The sequence below is a fragment of the Pantherophis guttatus genome, chromosome 2, assembly GCF_059756535.1.
Source record: "Pantherophis guttatus breed Tessera chromosome 2, ASM5975653v1, whole genome shotgun sequence".
Lineage (NCBI taxonomy): Eukaryota > Metazoa > Chordata > Lepidosauria > Squamata > Colubridae > Pantherophis > Pantherophis guttatus.
In genome coordinates, this window is record NC_142064.1 from 98,400,655 (window position 1) to 98,417,135 (window position 16,481).

The 16,481-nt window shown below is 40.3% G+C and overlaps 1 protein-coding gene across 2 annotated transcripts in view; it reads right to left on the reverse strand.

Moving 5' to 3' along the window:
* The window catches only part of CORO2A (coronin 2A), a 62,894-nt gene that overhangs the window by 12,234 nt on the left and 34,179 nt on the right, over positions 1-16,481 (reverse strand). The window contains exons 2-4 of one of the 2 annotated variants that reach the window (XM_034410810.3): positions 7,135-7,335; positions 2,474-2,590; positions 95-244 (exon numbers count right to left, since the gene is read on the reverse strand). In XM_034410810.3, the coding sequence (XP_034266701.2) occupies positions 95-244; positions 2,474-2,590; positions 7,135-7,335 (468 nt within the window). Of the gene's footprint in view, positions 1-94; positions 245-703; positions 860-2,473; positions 2,591-7,134; positions 7,336-16,481 lie in introns of those variants that run through there. The other variant, XM_034410813.3, reaches the window with a different exon arrangement.

A 16,481-nucleotide genomic window follows, 5' to 3' on the forward strand; every position in this document is an offset into this window, starting at 1 on the left:
CTTCTCCATCACCCAAATTTCTTTCACAAGACTCTCATGAAGAAGCCTAGCAGTATTTCAGGGTTGAAATGAATCTCCTAAGATCTCAACTCACTTTGTAATCATAACCAGTGCTGAAGAGGATGTTACTTGCAGTTGGGTGCCATTCGATAAGCCCCACTCTTCTGGAATGGCCAAGAAGGTCCTTCTGGGCATCTGTGATGCTTTGGGTTAGCAAATGCTGGGGGATATTCCAGACCTTAACCTACGAGACAGAAGATGCAACACAATCCAAGAAGATTCCATTAACCCAGATTATCTCATTCAATGCAGCAGCATTCAAGAGCAATAGTGCTAGTCTACAAATTTTGGGAAATTATGGATCTCCAAGATAAAATGTGTTAATTTTACATATTTTGATTAGATGAATTAGAAAACAGGTGATAAAGGTGCTGGTTGGCTAACGTTTTCAAGATATTTCACAATAAAGATTTATACACAGGTGAGTATATTGGCCTACAAGGGAGGGATGATCATGATGCCTTGTAACTTCTCGACAAAGTACGGTAGAACAATGAAAATGGCACCACATGGAAGTGTATACATTTATCTTCACTTGTGAACAGCAAGGCAGATGACTATGAAAAACACCTGGAAAATTTGTTTAGATCCTATAAAACACTTGGTACAAACATGTCACTGAAAATTCACTTCTTACACTCACATTTAGGCTATTTCCCTTTGAACTGTGGGGCAGTGAGTGATGAGCAGGGAGAGAGATTCCACCAGGATATCGCAGGCATGGAGAAAAGATACCAAGAGAAATGAAGTCCATCCATGCTTACTGATTATTGCTGGAATCTCCCCAGGGATGATCCTACTGCAGTTCACAAGAGAAAAGCCGAAAAGCGCAGTTTAGATACCGAATAAAGATGGAACCTTGTTATTTAATCTGATGTTAAAGCTTGTCAGTTTTTCATGCAAAAAGCATGAAAATGTTACGTGAAAAACCAATAAATGAATGGAAAGTTATGTTATTGGTATCAATAATAAGATAAATTTATAATGATTGGTTTGGCACCATTCTCATTGCTATATCACATTTTGCAGAAAAATTATGGAGCATAATCACCCATCCCTCTCATAATTTTGAATAATTTTGATGTAATTTAGTGCTGAAGCTGTATCTTGGAAACTGGAGCCAATTAATACTCAGGACTTAATTTTCCTTTATTAGTGACCAATTTGGGTAAAATTAAGCTACTTTCATTTCTGAGGTTTTCTCCTTGTAGACTAGTATAGTCTAAAAGACCAATATTAAACAACTGCTGAGCCTACAGAAATGGAGAAGTGATTAGCAATGAAGGGAAGGGTACAAGAGACTCTCTTGTGCCTCCCCGCCTTCACCCTGTCCAGGTCCTTTGACTGTTATTTCATGTTCCAGTACTACACACAGGATTACCAATAAGAAAAGGAGAAGGCAGAAGGTAGCCTTGGCATCCATCAAAATGAAAGAGGGCATTTGCTTCTTCTTAGTCCCTGCATTTCTAAATAGCATCTGAGTTAACAGTAACAGAGTTGGAAGGGACCTTGGAGGTCATCTAGTCCAAACCCCTGCTCACGCAGAAGACCTGTACTAGGGATTCGAACCGCCGAACTGCCGACCTTTCTGATCGACAAGCTCAATGTCTTAGCCACTGAGTCACCTGGAACTGAGACCAGGTATCAAACATGTTTTCATTCCCAAGGAAATGTTCTCTTCACTTGCACTTCTTTTTCGTTAGAATTTACTTCTCACCTTTTCTCCAAAGCATGGCATTTTAGCCACTCCACAACGAAAAGAGATAGAGTACACACACACACAAAATCAGTCTTGCTCAAGGGCACCTATGAACCTGATTTCCAAACTTCTAAATCCAAAACTAGAACGTCATTTGGGGAATTTACATCTTTTGGAAGGTGTTAGAAAAATGACGATGTTAGAAGCAATGCAGATGTGACATTGTTCGGTCTGCTAACCATCTGGAACATTAAGATGTCAGAATCTGGCACATGGATTCTGCATCATTTCATTTTCACAGTTAAAAGGGATACCAGGGGCATGGGGGTGGGGAAGGCAAATGATGAATTGTAATGTAAGTTTTGTCCCTTTTGAACATGCATCGTGACATCACACACCCATGTGCAGGGGCAGAGCTTGCACTGCAATGTCACAATACACACTGGACATCCTACCCAAATTTTTATAGAGTCCATGGAATGCTGCTAAGTGATCATTTGTCCTAGCAACATCAGATTTCATTTGATCTGGCTAGCTCCACCGTGGTTAAAAATGGGCATAATACAGACTGTGCTATCCAGCTGTAAATACATAACTAATCGTAATAACAAACAAGAAAAGGAAACTTGAGTGATTGTGCTCCTGATTGGGTTCGTGAAGAAATTAGGCGGTATTCTGCCTGACTCAGGCAAAGGTTCGTAACTCTTGACTTACTGTGGTATCTTCCGAACATGATGCTATTACAAAGTCATCAAAGGGGTTCCATTTGATGTCTAATACATTTCCTTTATGCCCACAGATGCGAGGGTAATGCGGGTCAAGTTTTCCTGTCTAGAAACAAATGGAAAAGTTTAATTCTACAATGAAAAGTTCTCTGAAAAGGCTTATTTATCGTATTTATTATTGATGATCCTCATGCAGTCAGCCAGATGTTCAGACTGGGTTTGGCATTTTTGTCTAACTAATGAGTCCTTTCCAAGGACCTAGGATAGGCAGATGTGGATGCTTGATGGTGTTACAGGTATCATCGCAGGATGGAAGCTGTTTCAAGTAAAGCCGCCTTCTGCAATTGACTGATGGTGAATTTGTCAATACCTATGGTTTTCAAGTGGTGCTCCAGTTGTTTTGGGATTGCACCCAAGGCACCTATTACTATTGGTACTACCTTTGCTTGCTTTTGCCACAGTTATTCTATTTCTATTTGTAGGTCTTTGTATATTATTATTATTATTATTATTATTATTATTATTATTATTATTATACTTTTATCCATTAAACATGAAACTCAGTCAACTGAACATTTAAAAATGCATCATAAATATCATTGACTGGCACTGATGGTTGATTGCTGCCAGCATCCTAGGTATCAACCAAGTATCTTCTTCAAATGTATGATGTTCCGAGTAGCGCAGTTTTTTGCAGTTCCGCTGGTGTTATTGCAGGAAGCTGTAATTTCTTGATGTATTTTGTAAAATTCTTGGACATGGTGTCAAGTGCCCCGATGACAATGGGTATCACTGTCACATGTTTCATCCATAATCGCGTAGTTTCGATGGCCGGGTCGCGATATTTTGTGATATTTGTTATTATCATCATCATCATTATTAAAATTTCCATCTATCAATTATAAAAAGGCCATACTGCTTGGATCCACACATATACAAACTGATACATTATGACATCCTTGGGAAGAACTTGATACATATTAAGGCAAACACCAGCTGAAGAACTAACAGCTGTAATTTCACATTGTTGTGTATATAATAATAATGCTAATAAAGTAGCATGCATGTTTGTGGTCTCATTTGTTTGGATCAAAAGCAGGCTGATTTTTAATTTATCTCCCCCTTTTAAAATACCAAATGCTTTATTCTCTAATGCATAATTCAATTTAACATTACCTATCATTATGTGCTTGTACAGATAGTTCTCGGTTAACAACCATTCACTTAACAGCTATTCAAAGGTACAACGACATTGAATAAGGACATACATAGCTGCTCCAATTCCAGAACTAGGTCTAAGGATCAAGGCCTCCCATGTTACAAAGAGAAGCTTCTATTTATAGCACATGGAAGAGAGTCTTCTCATGTCTTGTACCCAAGGCATGAAATATACTCTTTTGGATATGCATCTGGACTCCACTGTTGCAGAGAAAATCTGCAAAGATGTATGTGGGTTCCCAGTTTTTTATCAGGTAATTTTAGTGTTATAAAATGTTTAGGATAACTAATTTAAAAAAAATTCTAGTATCAATAATTTTATTTTTCATTTAAAACTTTCTATGTTTTGTTTTCATATTTGATTTGCCACCTTAAATGCTTGTCAAAGCAGAAAGGTAGGGCATATATAAAGTAAGGAAACAAGAAAAAAATAATAGCTTCAGTATAAACATAACACACAAGGAGCACAACCCAAGTGTGATGACCCAGGGCACAGCACAGAGATAACACAAACAGCTGGCAGTTCAAACAGCCCCTTTATTGCTCCAAATCTCCCCAAACGCTCCCACGTTACTGGCAAGTCCTAAAGCAGACTGAGAACAAACTCCCACACAAACCTCAAACAGCCTCTGGCTGCAGTTAGTCCAGCCCAGTGCTGTCTGCACCCAGGCTGCACAGCAATAAATCCCAAATGTATTTGGCAAAACAAGAGCCAAGCAAGGAGTTCAGGGAGCTGAAGATCCAGGTAATAATTCCAACGGGGGCATGACAGCAAGACTTTTATCGAACTGTGGCAGAGCCAGGCCAATATGGAGTCATACAGATGTAACGGGGTAGATTAGAGGAAGGGACGTAGGGGGCAGGAGCAAAAAGCAGTTTCCGCATGTCTTACTGCTGGCTTCCTTACAGTTAACAGTTATTAAAGCAGTCATTCCCCAAGAGGAGGCCGGGAGAGAAATACTAGTACCCTGCTAAACAAATTAATTAAATAATGCAAGGCTGCCATCTACCCATGTTTCCTGAAAATAAGACCCTGTCTTATATTTTTTTGAACCCTGAAATAAGCGCTTGGCCCTATTGCCATGCGCTCAAAAGCCCGATTGGGCTTATTATCAGGGGATGTCTTATTTTGAGGGAAACAGGGTAGTAAAGTCCATTCCAATTAAGTCTATCATAATCTTGGCACTGAAGGCTAGGGCTACAATATATGCCAACTTTATGCCTCTTTTATTAGTTATTTATGCAGAGCATATATAGGTTGTTTCACATTTATTTATTTATATATATATTAGATTTTTATTCCACTTTTATCACTTAATTGATAATTCAATTCAAGGCAGCGAACATAGGTAATACTCTTTCCTCTTCTTATTTTCTCCACAACAATAAATCTGTGAGGTGAAGTTTCCCTAAATGCTGAACAAACATGTCCCAGAGACAGTTTTGTTCTGCTACATCTTAATGATGTTGCCTTTCCCTTATTTCATCCCTTACCTGAGGAACTTACAACTTGAAATGAGAAAAAATAATACTGGTAATCCTCGACTTATGACCACAATTGAGCCCAACATTTCTGTTGCTAAGTGAGACATTTGTTAAGTGAGTCTTGCTCCTCTTTATGACCTGTCTTGCCAGAGTTGTTAAGTGAATCACTGCAGTTGTTAAATTAGTAACACGGTTGTTAAGTGAATCTGGCTTCCCCACTGACTTTGCTTGTCAGAAGATCGCAGAAGGTGATCACAGGACCCAGGACACTTCAACCACCATAAATATGAGTCAATTGACAAGCATCTGAATTCTGATCAAGGGATCATGGAGACGCAATGGTTGTTAAGTGTGAAAACTGGTCATAAGAAAACTGGTCATAGTGATGTTGTAATTTCGAATGGTCGCTAAATGAACTGGTGTAAGTCAAGCACTACTATGAATACTGGAACTGCTAAAGACAACTTTAAGCTGCCTCTGCTGTTTGCTGTGCATGAGACAACAGTGTCATGAGCACATATGAAATAAATATCGTATCAGGGATTAACACTTGGTCATGCCAACATTAAGGAAACATGAGAATGGGCCAGTGGTGAAATGTAAAATTTGTTACTACCAGTTCTGTGGGCGTTCGGCCGAAGAGGTTGCAGAAAAAAATGCTTTTAAAAGCGTCTGACGATCCCAGCTGAGCTGCGCAATCATCAAAGGCTTTTCTTTTTTATTTACTGTAAAAGCATTTTTTGGGCCGAAGAGGTTGTAGAAAAACTGCTTTTAAAAGTTAAAAAAACAGGCTCTGATGATCATGCGGCTCAGCTGGGCATGGGGGGGGGCCCCCGCAGGGATTTTTGCTACCGGTTCTCCAAACCACCCGCCACCATCGCTACTGGATCGGGCGATCCGGTCCGAACCGGGAGCATTTCACCCCTGGAATGGGCCCAAAAAGATTTCTCATTCTTGAGATGAGTTGCTCCTTGTCCCAACTATCCTTTCTTTCAACTGGACCATGTATGTATGGGACCATGGAGTCCTGCCCCTATTCTTCTTTGGCCTCCATGAGTTCAGGTAAATGGAGATCAATTTGCACTTGTTATAACAAAATTATACTAAATTACTACAGCACTTCGTGCAATCCAGGAGATTAATAAAGTAATACTGACATCACAAGCAACCTATAATAGGAACAGGACTTTATCCTCCCCAGTCATAATCTTCCCACATTTTGTAGGTTTTACATCCAGCCTGAAATATCACCGGGGCTCCTAAAGCACCTCTCATCAAACTAGACAGAACCTGAAGGCCTCTTGGATTTAAGAGATGCAGACAACAGAACAATTCAAAGCATGAGGAGCTTGTGTTGTGGAAAGGGGCAGAGGTAATCCTCGATTTATGACCACAAATGAGGCCAAAATTCCTGTTGCTATGCAAGACAGTAAAATGAGTTTTGCCCCCTTTTGCAACCTTGAGTGAATCACTGCAGTTGTTAAGTTAATAACATGGTTGTAAAGTGAATCTGGCTTCCCGGTTGACTTTGCTTGGCAGAAAGTTGCAAAAGATCATCACATGACCCAAGGACACTGAAACCATCATAAATATAAGCCAGTTTCCACATATCTAAATTTTGATCCTTGTGACCATGGTGACACTGCAACAGTCATGTGAAAAACAGTCATCAGTCTCTTTTTTTCAGTGTCGTTGTAATTTCAAATGGTCAGTAAACAATGGTTGTAAGTCAAGGACTACATGTAAATGAACCCACTGCTTGTGTATCAACTTATGGAGTTATTGCAGACAATATTGCTAATTTTTCAAGTGACCAATCAGGGCAAAAACAAAGCCCTCACTGAAAACGAGTTACTGATTTGGGCTTTATCAACATTTGGCCTCCCATGTCTTTATCCGCCCCACATCGATAAGCCAGTTATATAGGACAGGCTTGGAGATACCTACTTGACTGATTGGTATAACAAGAAAGGCGCCTCCACCTGCACATTCGGTCACCACGGCAATAAAACAAGGATTGACAGCACAAAACTGGTTGTCATAGACACTGTGGGTGATGGGTACGTTGTCATAGCAGTTCTCTTTACTGGCGGCCTTGCCATAAACGTGGCGGAATTTAGAACTCCGATACTGAGGATTCCATGACATCTGCAAGGCAGAAAGAGAATACAGGCATGAAGTCTTCAGACGCTTGAATTTTCCATACTCTTGCCAGAGATCTCCAGACTTGGCTGAGGACTTCTGGGAGTTGAAGCCCACAAGTTTTAAAATTGCCAAGCTTGGAGATCCGTGCTCTTGACCTATAGTTAAAGTTATCTTCCAACTATGCTGTGGAGGTTCAGACAAATTTGAAACAGCCTAAGGCAGGAGTGTCAAACTCAATTTCATTGAGGGCCGCATCAGGGTTGTGTTTGAACTTGGGGGGCCAAGGTGGGCATGGCCAGCTCAATGCCACTTGTGTCGGAGGTGCCTGTGGTGCCCCGAGCACTCTGCCAGTGAAAACGGGCTCCTGAGCTCTGTTTTTGGCTGTGACGGCCTCCTGCAACCCTCTGCCAGTGAAAACGGAGCTCGGGTGGGCCCTCCCAAGCTCCATTTTCGCAGGCTGTGACACTGCGGGCAGGTCCTTCGCTGTTTCCAGGGCAGCCCTGCGGGCCAGATCTAAATAGCCCACTGGCCACATGAGTTTGACACCCCTGGCCTAAAGGGAGTTTGACTGCTTGGAATCTCCTAAATATGCCATTGGCTGCGCTGGACTAGTTTCCCAATCGTTAATCAATAGGAAGGTCACTTAATATAAGATCTTGGCCGAGGAAGCTCCGGGAAAGATTCATGAGGAAAATCTCCCTAAGAAACCCAGAACCTTTTAGAATTGAAAAGTCATTGATGAAATATTAATCTGTGCTTAGATTTTTGACAATTTTATTGTGAAGATCTCTTTTATGCAGCCAGTACCAATCAACTCCCAGGCAGCTGTATTAAAAACAACTGAATTGCTCAACACTGTATAATATCAAAATCAAACAAATCATATGACAAATTACTGCCTTGTGTGTATACAAGCACCTATAATGCTACAAAAACAAACCAGGAAGCTGCAAAGAATGTAAGGTTGCTGCCAGATCCTGTAGGCAGGGAGAGGGGGGAAGGGGGGGGCACAATACTGTACGGTAAGAATACATACCATAATATCTTGCCATTATTTATTTTTTATTATTTATTTAAATATCAAAGCATACCAGGACTTGAAAAGGTCAAGTACTCTACAAAGCAGAGCTTCAGGCTAAATTCCAACATCCTTTTAAATCCTTTTTTATGCACTGTAACAGATAGCGCCCTAGGTGATTTATTTACAGATTTTAAAAAAAGAGAGAGAGAACTAACTCAGCAATCAAGATTTCCTGATATTTAAAGGAGAAGAGATGATTATCTCCCTTTAAAGACATACTGTAGGTTGTTGGCTCCAGGATATGTTGACATGGTTCCCTTCATTAATTCAGCACATATTTTTCGTAGGTGTCTACACTCCAAAGTCTGTAAGGATGCATTGCTGTACTATTTGCATATTATGTTTTCTATATAAGGTTTCACCAATTACTGGTACTTTCAACTATGAAGTACCAAAAAAACCCAAAAGGTACCCTTAAATTGAGCTTGACTCCATGTGATTAATTTTTTTTTAAAAAAATTATTTATTATTTATTATTCGTATTTCTATGCCGCCCAACTCTCCGAGGACTCTGGGCTGCTTACAACCAAGACAGTATGAACAGTATACAATAAGATGTTTTATTTACTTCGTTATCAAAGTTTGGTTTTGGTTGTTCAATGTGAGAGTCACAAATGAAACAGATGTTTAGTACATCACAAAGCATAATAATTGGAGGAACAGGAAAAGAGATAAAGCCTATTCTGCACTGCTGCCCTCTAAAGTCTGACAGCAACGTGGAGAAATGCTTGTCGTATGGAGAGCAGTTATTAATTTCAGTAAATTACCAATCAAGCCAGGGTTACTAATAATAGCAGGCAAGTGAAGAGAAAGAGTGATTTCTACATATGTATTTTTATGTGAATCTGTGCATAGACATGTTGGCCTATCTGTCTGTCTCTGTCTGTCTGTGCAGGGCACTTTTTATACTTCTAATTGCACCTTTATTGGTTACTAATGGGTAAAGTTTTTTCATGCAGTGTTGCCAGTCAATGAGCACACCCTACCTACCTAGTTATACATTAGTGTAACTTGTTAAGTGTGTAACAACCTGTTTTATTCCTTGGCATCTCAGGATAAGTCAGTAGAACCCCCCCCCCAAACTTCTCATTTTCCTGGAGAGCTGCCATATTCAACTGCTGGTATAATCTGAGAGGTCACAAGTTGTATCAGCCAACATTAGGCTGATGTCTAATAGGCTGATATCTCCAGCATCATAACAAAAGCAATACCTGGCAAGGATGCTTACCTTTCACTGACTTGATCTCAGCTCACAGTCACTTTAATCTTTCTACCGCCTGCATAGGTTGCATTCTGCCACCCCCATGAAAGCAAAAATGTGGGGTGGCTCGAAAAACAAAACAAATGAAGCCATGAAAACAATCCTGACAGAAATGAGTCAGCCATGCCCATTGGCTACACACGTCTCCTCTCAGCCTGTGCCTCCATCCACAATGTCCAAAGCAAACAACTCACTGGAAGCTGAAACTTCATCTGCTGGGGTGTGGCCATAGCTGCCTCCTCACCATCAGCTGAATAAACTCATTTTGCAGTCTTGGCATGTCTACCTGTGACCTCTGGGTATCGGTGACCTACCCTGTTGTTTGATTAACCTTCTTGAGGGCAGTAGCCCTCCAAGGGCTTGTATTAAACAGATTTTCTCTTTATGACAGGCACACGCTAATGCTAAACCACTTTCTTCTTCATTATATTTTTCTTTCTCCATCTTTCTCTCTCTGAAGCAGGGCTGTGTTCAGAGACGGCAGGGGTGGGCAATTAATTTTCTCAAGGTGACGCATGAGAAACTGGGACTATTATGGAGGGCCGAATCCTAGGGCTGTAAAACTATGTAGGCACGCATGCATGCACATATGTAAATTGAAGGGGGAAAAAAGCAGTCACCTTCAAAATAAAAGCAATGCCATTGTACTATGCACATGATGTATGATGTTTAAATGCTTATTTAAATTTGATTTCTAATTTCTAACTGACCTCACATAGGCTGGACAGGGACAGCCAAAGGGCCGGATGTGACTCGGAGGCTGTAAAATACCCAGTAAAATACCCAGATCTGAGGTAAGGTGTGTGTGTGTATTGGACAAATGTTTCAGGTGTGACATAGAATGACATATTTAGGAGAGATCTTCTAGATAAGTATGATGTAATCTTCATTCTCAAAAGAACACATGAACAATCTATCTCCCCATTCAAGCCTACTGTTTTCAAAGTACTTCCTTTATCATTTGCCTAATATTGCCCATTTTTTCCACACATAACACAGCAGAAGACACCCCTCCCCAATAATTCAATCATTCTCTTCTGCTGGCCATCCATTTGACACAGTTTCTGATTTCAGGGTGATTATGAGAATATCAAATGATAATTATAATATGATAAATATTCATGTGTAAGTTTAAAAAAAAACCAATAGTGTTTTAATTGTTTTAATTGTTCTCATTGTGGACCAAAAGCAGTTCTAAGCATATTGTAATTTTCCTTTAACAGCCATACATATTTTGTGGACAGTATATTGACTGGGTCAATATACTTTTTAAACAATGCTAACAATAATAATACAATTAAATATACATAATCATAGTCTTCCATCTTCTAACCTTAACATGCACATTGTAATTATAATAAATTCTATTATATATCAGTGTGTGTAATACTATTTTCCCAATTTGTACTCATCTTTTCCCCCGCCCCCATTCATTGGGGTTCTTCTACAGTCACATCTTTGTCTTTAAACAATACCATTCTCTCCTTATGATTCTTTGTCACTTCTTCATGAATACATTGAAACATCAATAACATTTATTCATAAAATGTATTTGTTGCCCCCTGTTGAGTCGCTAATAGTTTAATATATTAAAAATTACTCAATATTCCACCTCAATTCCAATATCCCAATTATCTAGGAACACCAATAAAGCCAATTTATCATCATTTCCAACTCCCCTGACCATATCTACAAAACATCAGAGTAGGGTTAGGGTTAGGGTTAGGGTTTAATTGAAATTAAGTAAGAAGCAATACCATTACTCCTAAATCTCTCTCTCTCCTCCCTTTCTGATAATTCTGAGAACGAATAGGTGGAATAGTTTTACCAGGTGCTCAGGTTTGAGTGAGCAACAAGTGCTTCCAGAAAATGCTAAGATCTGCACTTCAGCAAATACCTAACTCCAGAAATGAGGAGGTGGAGAACCAAAAATGCTCTTCTGAATCTTTGCCAGCAGGCTGGCTTGCACACAATAGAGACTGCCAATGGACCTCAAAAATCGTAAAAGGAAAGAAGGGAGTCTTTGGAGATTAAATGTTGCATTGTTCCTGAAAAATAATCAGTACAAATCTTAATCCCTTATCTGTAATTTGAAGATACTTGCTCCTTTTATAACATTTTTTAAAGGATTATTGTGATGCTTTCTGGCAAAACTTTGTGATCATGTTAGGAGTAAGGCTGATGTTCCTAAAAAACTCATTAAAAATTCCTTTTGAGAAAATGACAACAACACTGCCCTGAAGTAGCGTGCCACCACAACAAATCTTGTAGAGACTATAGTATTCTGGTGAGGCGGAAGTAAGATCCTCTACTCTCAGCCACTGTTATGCGTGAGTTATATGGACATGCCAAAATCTGTCCTAATATTCTCTGAAATGTGTGAATGACAAAATGCCACATAAAGGATGTTGGATATGCAAATAGTATCATGTAAAACATGGCTGTCATAACCTGGGTGGATTAAAATAACCACAAGATGTGGCTGCAAAACTCAAGAACAGCCACCAAATAAATAGCAATGAAAAGCAAGGGTTTTATGTAACTCCTGTTGCCACATAGTGGTCTTCTGAACTTTTGCAGCTCAAATCCAATCTTTACTGACAATTTAAATCAGGGGTGTCAAACTCAAGGACCGCAGGCCAAATCTGGTCTGTGGGGTGCTTAGATCTGGCCCGTGGGGCCGCCTTGGAAACAGCGAAGGACTGGCCCAGGGTGCCTCGGCTCTCCTGAGTTCTGTTTTGGCTGCAACAGCCTCCTGCAGCCTTCTGCCAGAGAAAATGGAGCTTGGGAGGGCTGGTAGAGGGCTGCAGGAGGCTGTCACAACCAAAAACAGAAGGAGGGGGTGCATGCAGGCTACAGGACATTGAGCTGACCACACCCACACTGTTCACATCCACCCCAGCCACACCCCCACACGAACTCAAACACAACCCTGATGTGGCCCTCAATGAAATCAAGTTCGACACCCCTGCTCTAAATCTTTTTATAAACAGACCCTAGATTATTACCTTGCACACTGCGTAACCTAAAAAGAAGCAAGCCTCTGCTTGTGAATTCTTCCACAAGATGCTTGCTTGGCTTCAGATCAAGATGTTTTAAATGCTGACAACAAGCCAATTCTCTACTTCGATGGACAAGCAGCCAGTCTGATACTAGCATAGGGCTATTTCCCCAGAATTGAGATTCTGCCTTGAAATAGTTGTTGTTGAAAACCATTCTCAGTGCTTTCTTTTCTTAACGAGCGACTACTTGTAACAGGTCAGCATATTCAGCAAGGCACATCTGCAGCAGAGAAAAGATGTGTGTGTGTAGAGGGCTTATAAAATGAGACATTCATGAAAACAAGACAGTAGCACATGCCAATAATCAGCAGATGCCGGTAATCAGTGTCATGTACAGGCAGAAGAGATCAATTTTCTTTTTTTAGCCTTTTATATTGTTATCTCATATAGACTCCAACAAATACTATTAGAGTCATCATTTTAGCAGGAGGGGGGGCAGGAATACCTCTTGCGGATTTCACAGAAGAACCAGGCAGGGTAGGATATTTTTCTTCATGGCAAAACCTGCTGATGTAACCACTCTCTTAAGAGGCAATGCAGTGAAATAACTGCAAGATTCACCATTGCCAGAAGAATATTTCCATTGGCTGACAAATGCCCTCTCCTGGTCAAAACTATCATTTGCAAAAACAGTCTTCAAAAATACACGTTTTGCGCAACCTGGTTTGGTTTTGGGAAGTAGGAAGCCACTGCTGTCTGAGTATTATTGTGAAATAAAGGATGCCAAAAGGAAGAGTTGACATGGCACCCAAATTACACCAGAGGCATATTCAAACTGTTAGATCAGAACAGTATGTGTTGCAAACAACTGTACTATCTTAGAACGTTGAAATTTCTAAAATAGCCTTTTTCCTTATCCTGACAAATTCATGCAATCCCTTGCTAGGCTGATTCAGTCCCAAAGCACCGCTAGAGATGGGAAAACTTTTAATCACACAACATCAGGGATGAAGTTCCAGTTCTAGCTGACGAAACACTTAGAGACAGACAAGGACCATTTTGAATAACACAGTAGAATGACCCAGGCAGAAGTTAGGAATTTTATCTGAGTAACATCTAATTAAAAATATGCACTATTTTCCTATGATAAGATAGAAATGTGCATGTCCTTAAACACAGAACTTGCCTTATTAAGAAAATAGGGCAGAACAAGAATTGTACTTTTTTCACGTCCAAGTCGACTGGATATTCACATGGAAAACAGCCAATCACATCTAACATTATCTTATTTGCCCCAGATATGGATCTACATCCCATTTCATATCTAGTCAGTGCTAAAAGAATGGATAGAGACTGCAAGATGTTCACAATATGACTGTTTTTCCTAAAGTCTGCACAGCAGACTTTAAAAGAATGAGACTTTAAGAAGTAATGAACCTCTTTTTTGCTAAAGGATTGTCATTGGGTTAAGTAAGATCCTTTGTTATATCGTGTTTCCCCGAAAATAAAACCCAGTCTTATATTTTTTTTGCTCCAAAAGATGCATTAGGGCTTATTTTCAGGGAAACACGGTATCAGGGTGATCAGCCCGGCCGGGCACCCCACTTGGTTATAAAAGGCCAAGTGGCCTCAACGACTCTCTAAAAAGAATGCAAATGACCAGCTGTCTGCAAGGAATATAAATCCTTCCATTCCCCACCATCCAATCAGAGCTGAAGAAACTTCTTGGATGAGAAGCGAAACGTCTTCAAAGAAAAACAAGAAGTCCAGCTGCCTCTTAAAAAGCACCTTTGGGACTACCGTACTGGCTAGGATGAAAAATATGTGATTTGTGTTTACTTTTATTTAAACTAAGGCAATGTCAGGCTCTTCCTGTCAGACACTTTGGAGACCTCTGTATACTTTCCTGTAGTAAACCACTGAATTGTACACAACTTTTTTGGTGAACTTTCTTCAGACTTTCCACCTCATCAACCTGGGCACTCTCCAGATGCATAGATTTCAGATATACTGGTTGGGAATTCTGGGTCTTGAAATCCATGCATTTGGTGGGCTCAAGACTGTTCTAAGTGGACTTTTTTCCTCCTAGATTGATCACTGCATCTTTTTGGCCACAGAGCAATAGAATTTCAGAATTCTTATTTCCACTGGAAATTTTAAAAAGAGATCTGACTGTATCTGTTCTTTGGTTTGCACCTTGTCCTTGCTCTGGCCCCAATTTGGTCTTGGAGACAACTACTGGATTATCCATAGTTTCTGGTTCTGATATTGGTTCATCTCAACATACTGCCAATTGCCCAGCCCAGATACTCCAAGAGTTATTGGGCAATATTTGAAATTCAACTCTGCCCAAGGTTCCATGGACAGCCTGGATTTTACAATCTCTATTACCTCTACATGGTGAAGAAGCCAACCCATAAATATGAAGTAATACCTACCGTGAACCGTCCTGTGGAGAAAATAACAGGTCTAACAGCTTTCCCTAATCCAATGATCCCTAAAATTTGACGGGAAAATTAACATTAGAAGAAACTGGTTGCATCAGACCATCCACCACAGATCTCCTGCCAGCAACAACCGGTCACATGTTACAGAAAGGAAGAAGGTACCAAACTGTCTCATTAGATGGACCAGTTTCTTTTGTGTGCGAAGTTTCAATGACGGAGAGAGAAGAAAAGTTTATCTCTATTCTTCAAACCATTCATGAATTGATCGGCTTCAAGATGTCCTCTTACCTTTGTAAAAATATCTATTGCAGCTTCGTCTGCTTTTCATCCCATTGGATGTACACTTCTCATAAACTAAGAGAATATACTTTTAGAAAGGATATTCACTCTCTAATTAGTTTACCTTGTAAATTAACAAAATGAAATCCTAAGAGAAAGTACTGCAGGTAGTCCTTGACTTACAGCCACAACTGGGACCAGAATTTCCACTGCTAACCAAGGTGCTTGTTAAGTGAGTCATGCCCGATTTTACAACTTTTGCCATGGTTGTTAAGCAAATTAGTGCAATTGTTCAGTGCATCATATAATCATTAAGAGACTCCGGCTTCCCTCCCTGACTTTACTCGTCAGAAGCTGTGGGAAAGTCCCAAAGGTGATCACACGACCCTGGGATGCTGCAACTGTTATAACTCCATGCCAGTTAACAAGTGCCTGAATGCTGATCACCTAACCATGGAGATGCTGCAATGATTGTAACTGGGAAGACGGGCTGTAAGCAGGGGTGAAATCCAGCAGGTTCTGACAGGTTCTGGAGAACCGGTAGCGGATATTTTGAGTAGTTCGGACAACCGGTAGTGGAAATTTTGAGTAGTTTGGAGAACCGGCAAATACCACCTCTGGCTGGCCCCAGAGTGGGGTGGGAATGGAGATTTTGCAATATCCTTCCCCCGGGAGTGGGGTAGGAATGGAGATTTTGCAATATCCTTCCTCCAGGAGTGGGGAGGGAATGGGGATTTTGCAGTATCCTTCCCCTGCCATGCCCACCAAGCCACACCACGCCCACTAAGCCACGCCCACAGAACCGGTAGTAAAAAAAAATTGGATTTTACTACTGGCTGTAAGTCACTTTTTTCAGTGTTGTTGTAACTTCAAGCAGTCGCGAAATGAATAGCCTTAAGTTGAGGTCTATTTGTACTAAAGGAAATGCAAGTCATAAAATAAAACAAATTGACATTTTGGAACATAAAATAGCAAGAGCACAGAGCACATTTTGTATCTTTAGTTTTGCAGAAATCTGTATCGGTATTATTTTTCTGGGTTGGTTCGGATTTGAAATAGGGAAAGCGATTGATGAAGTA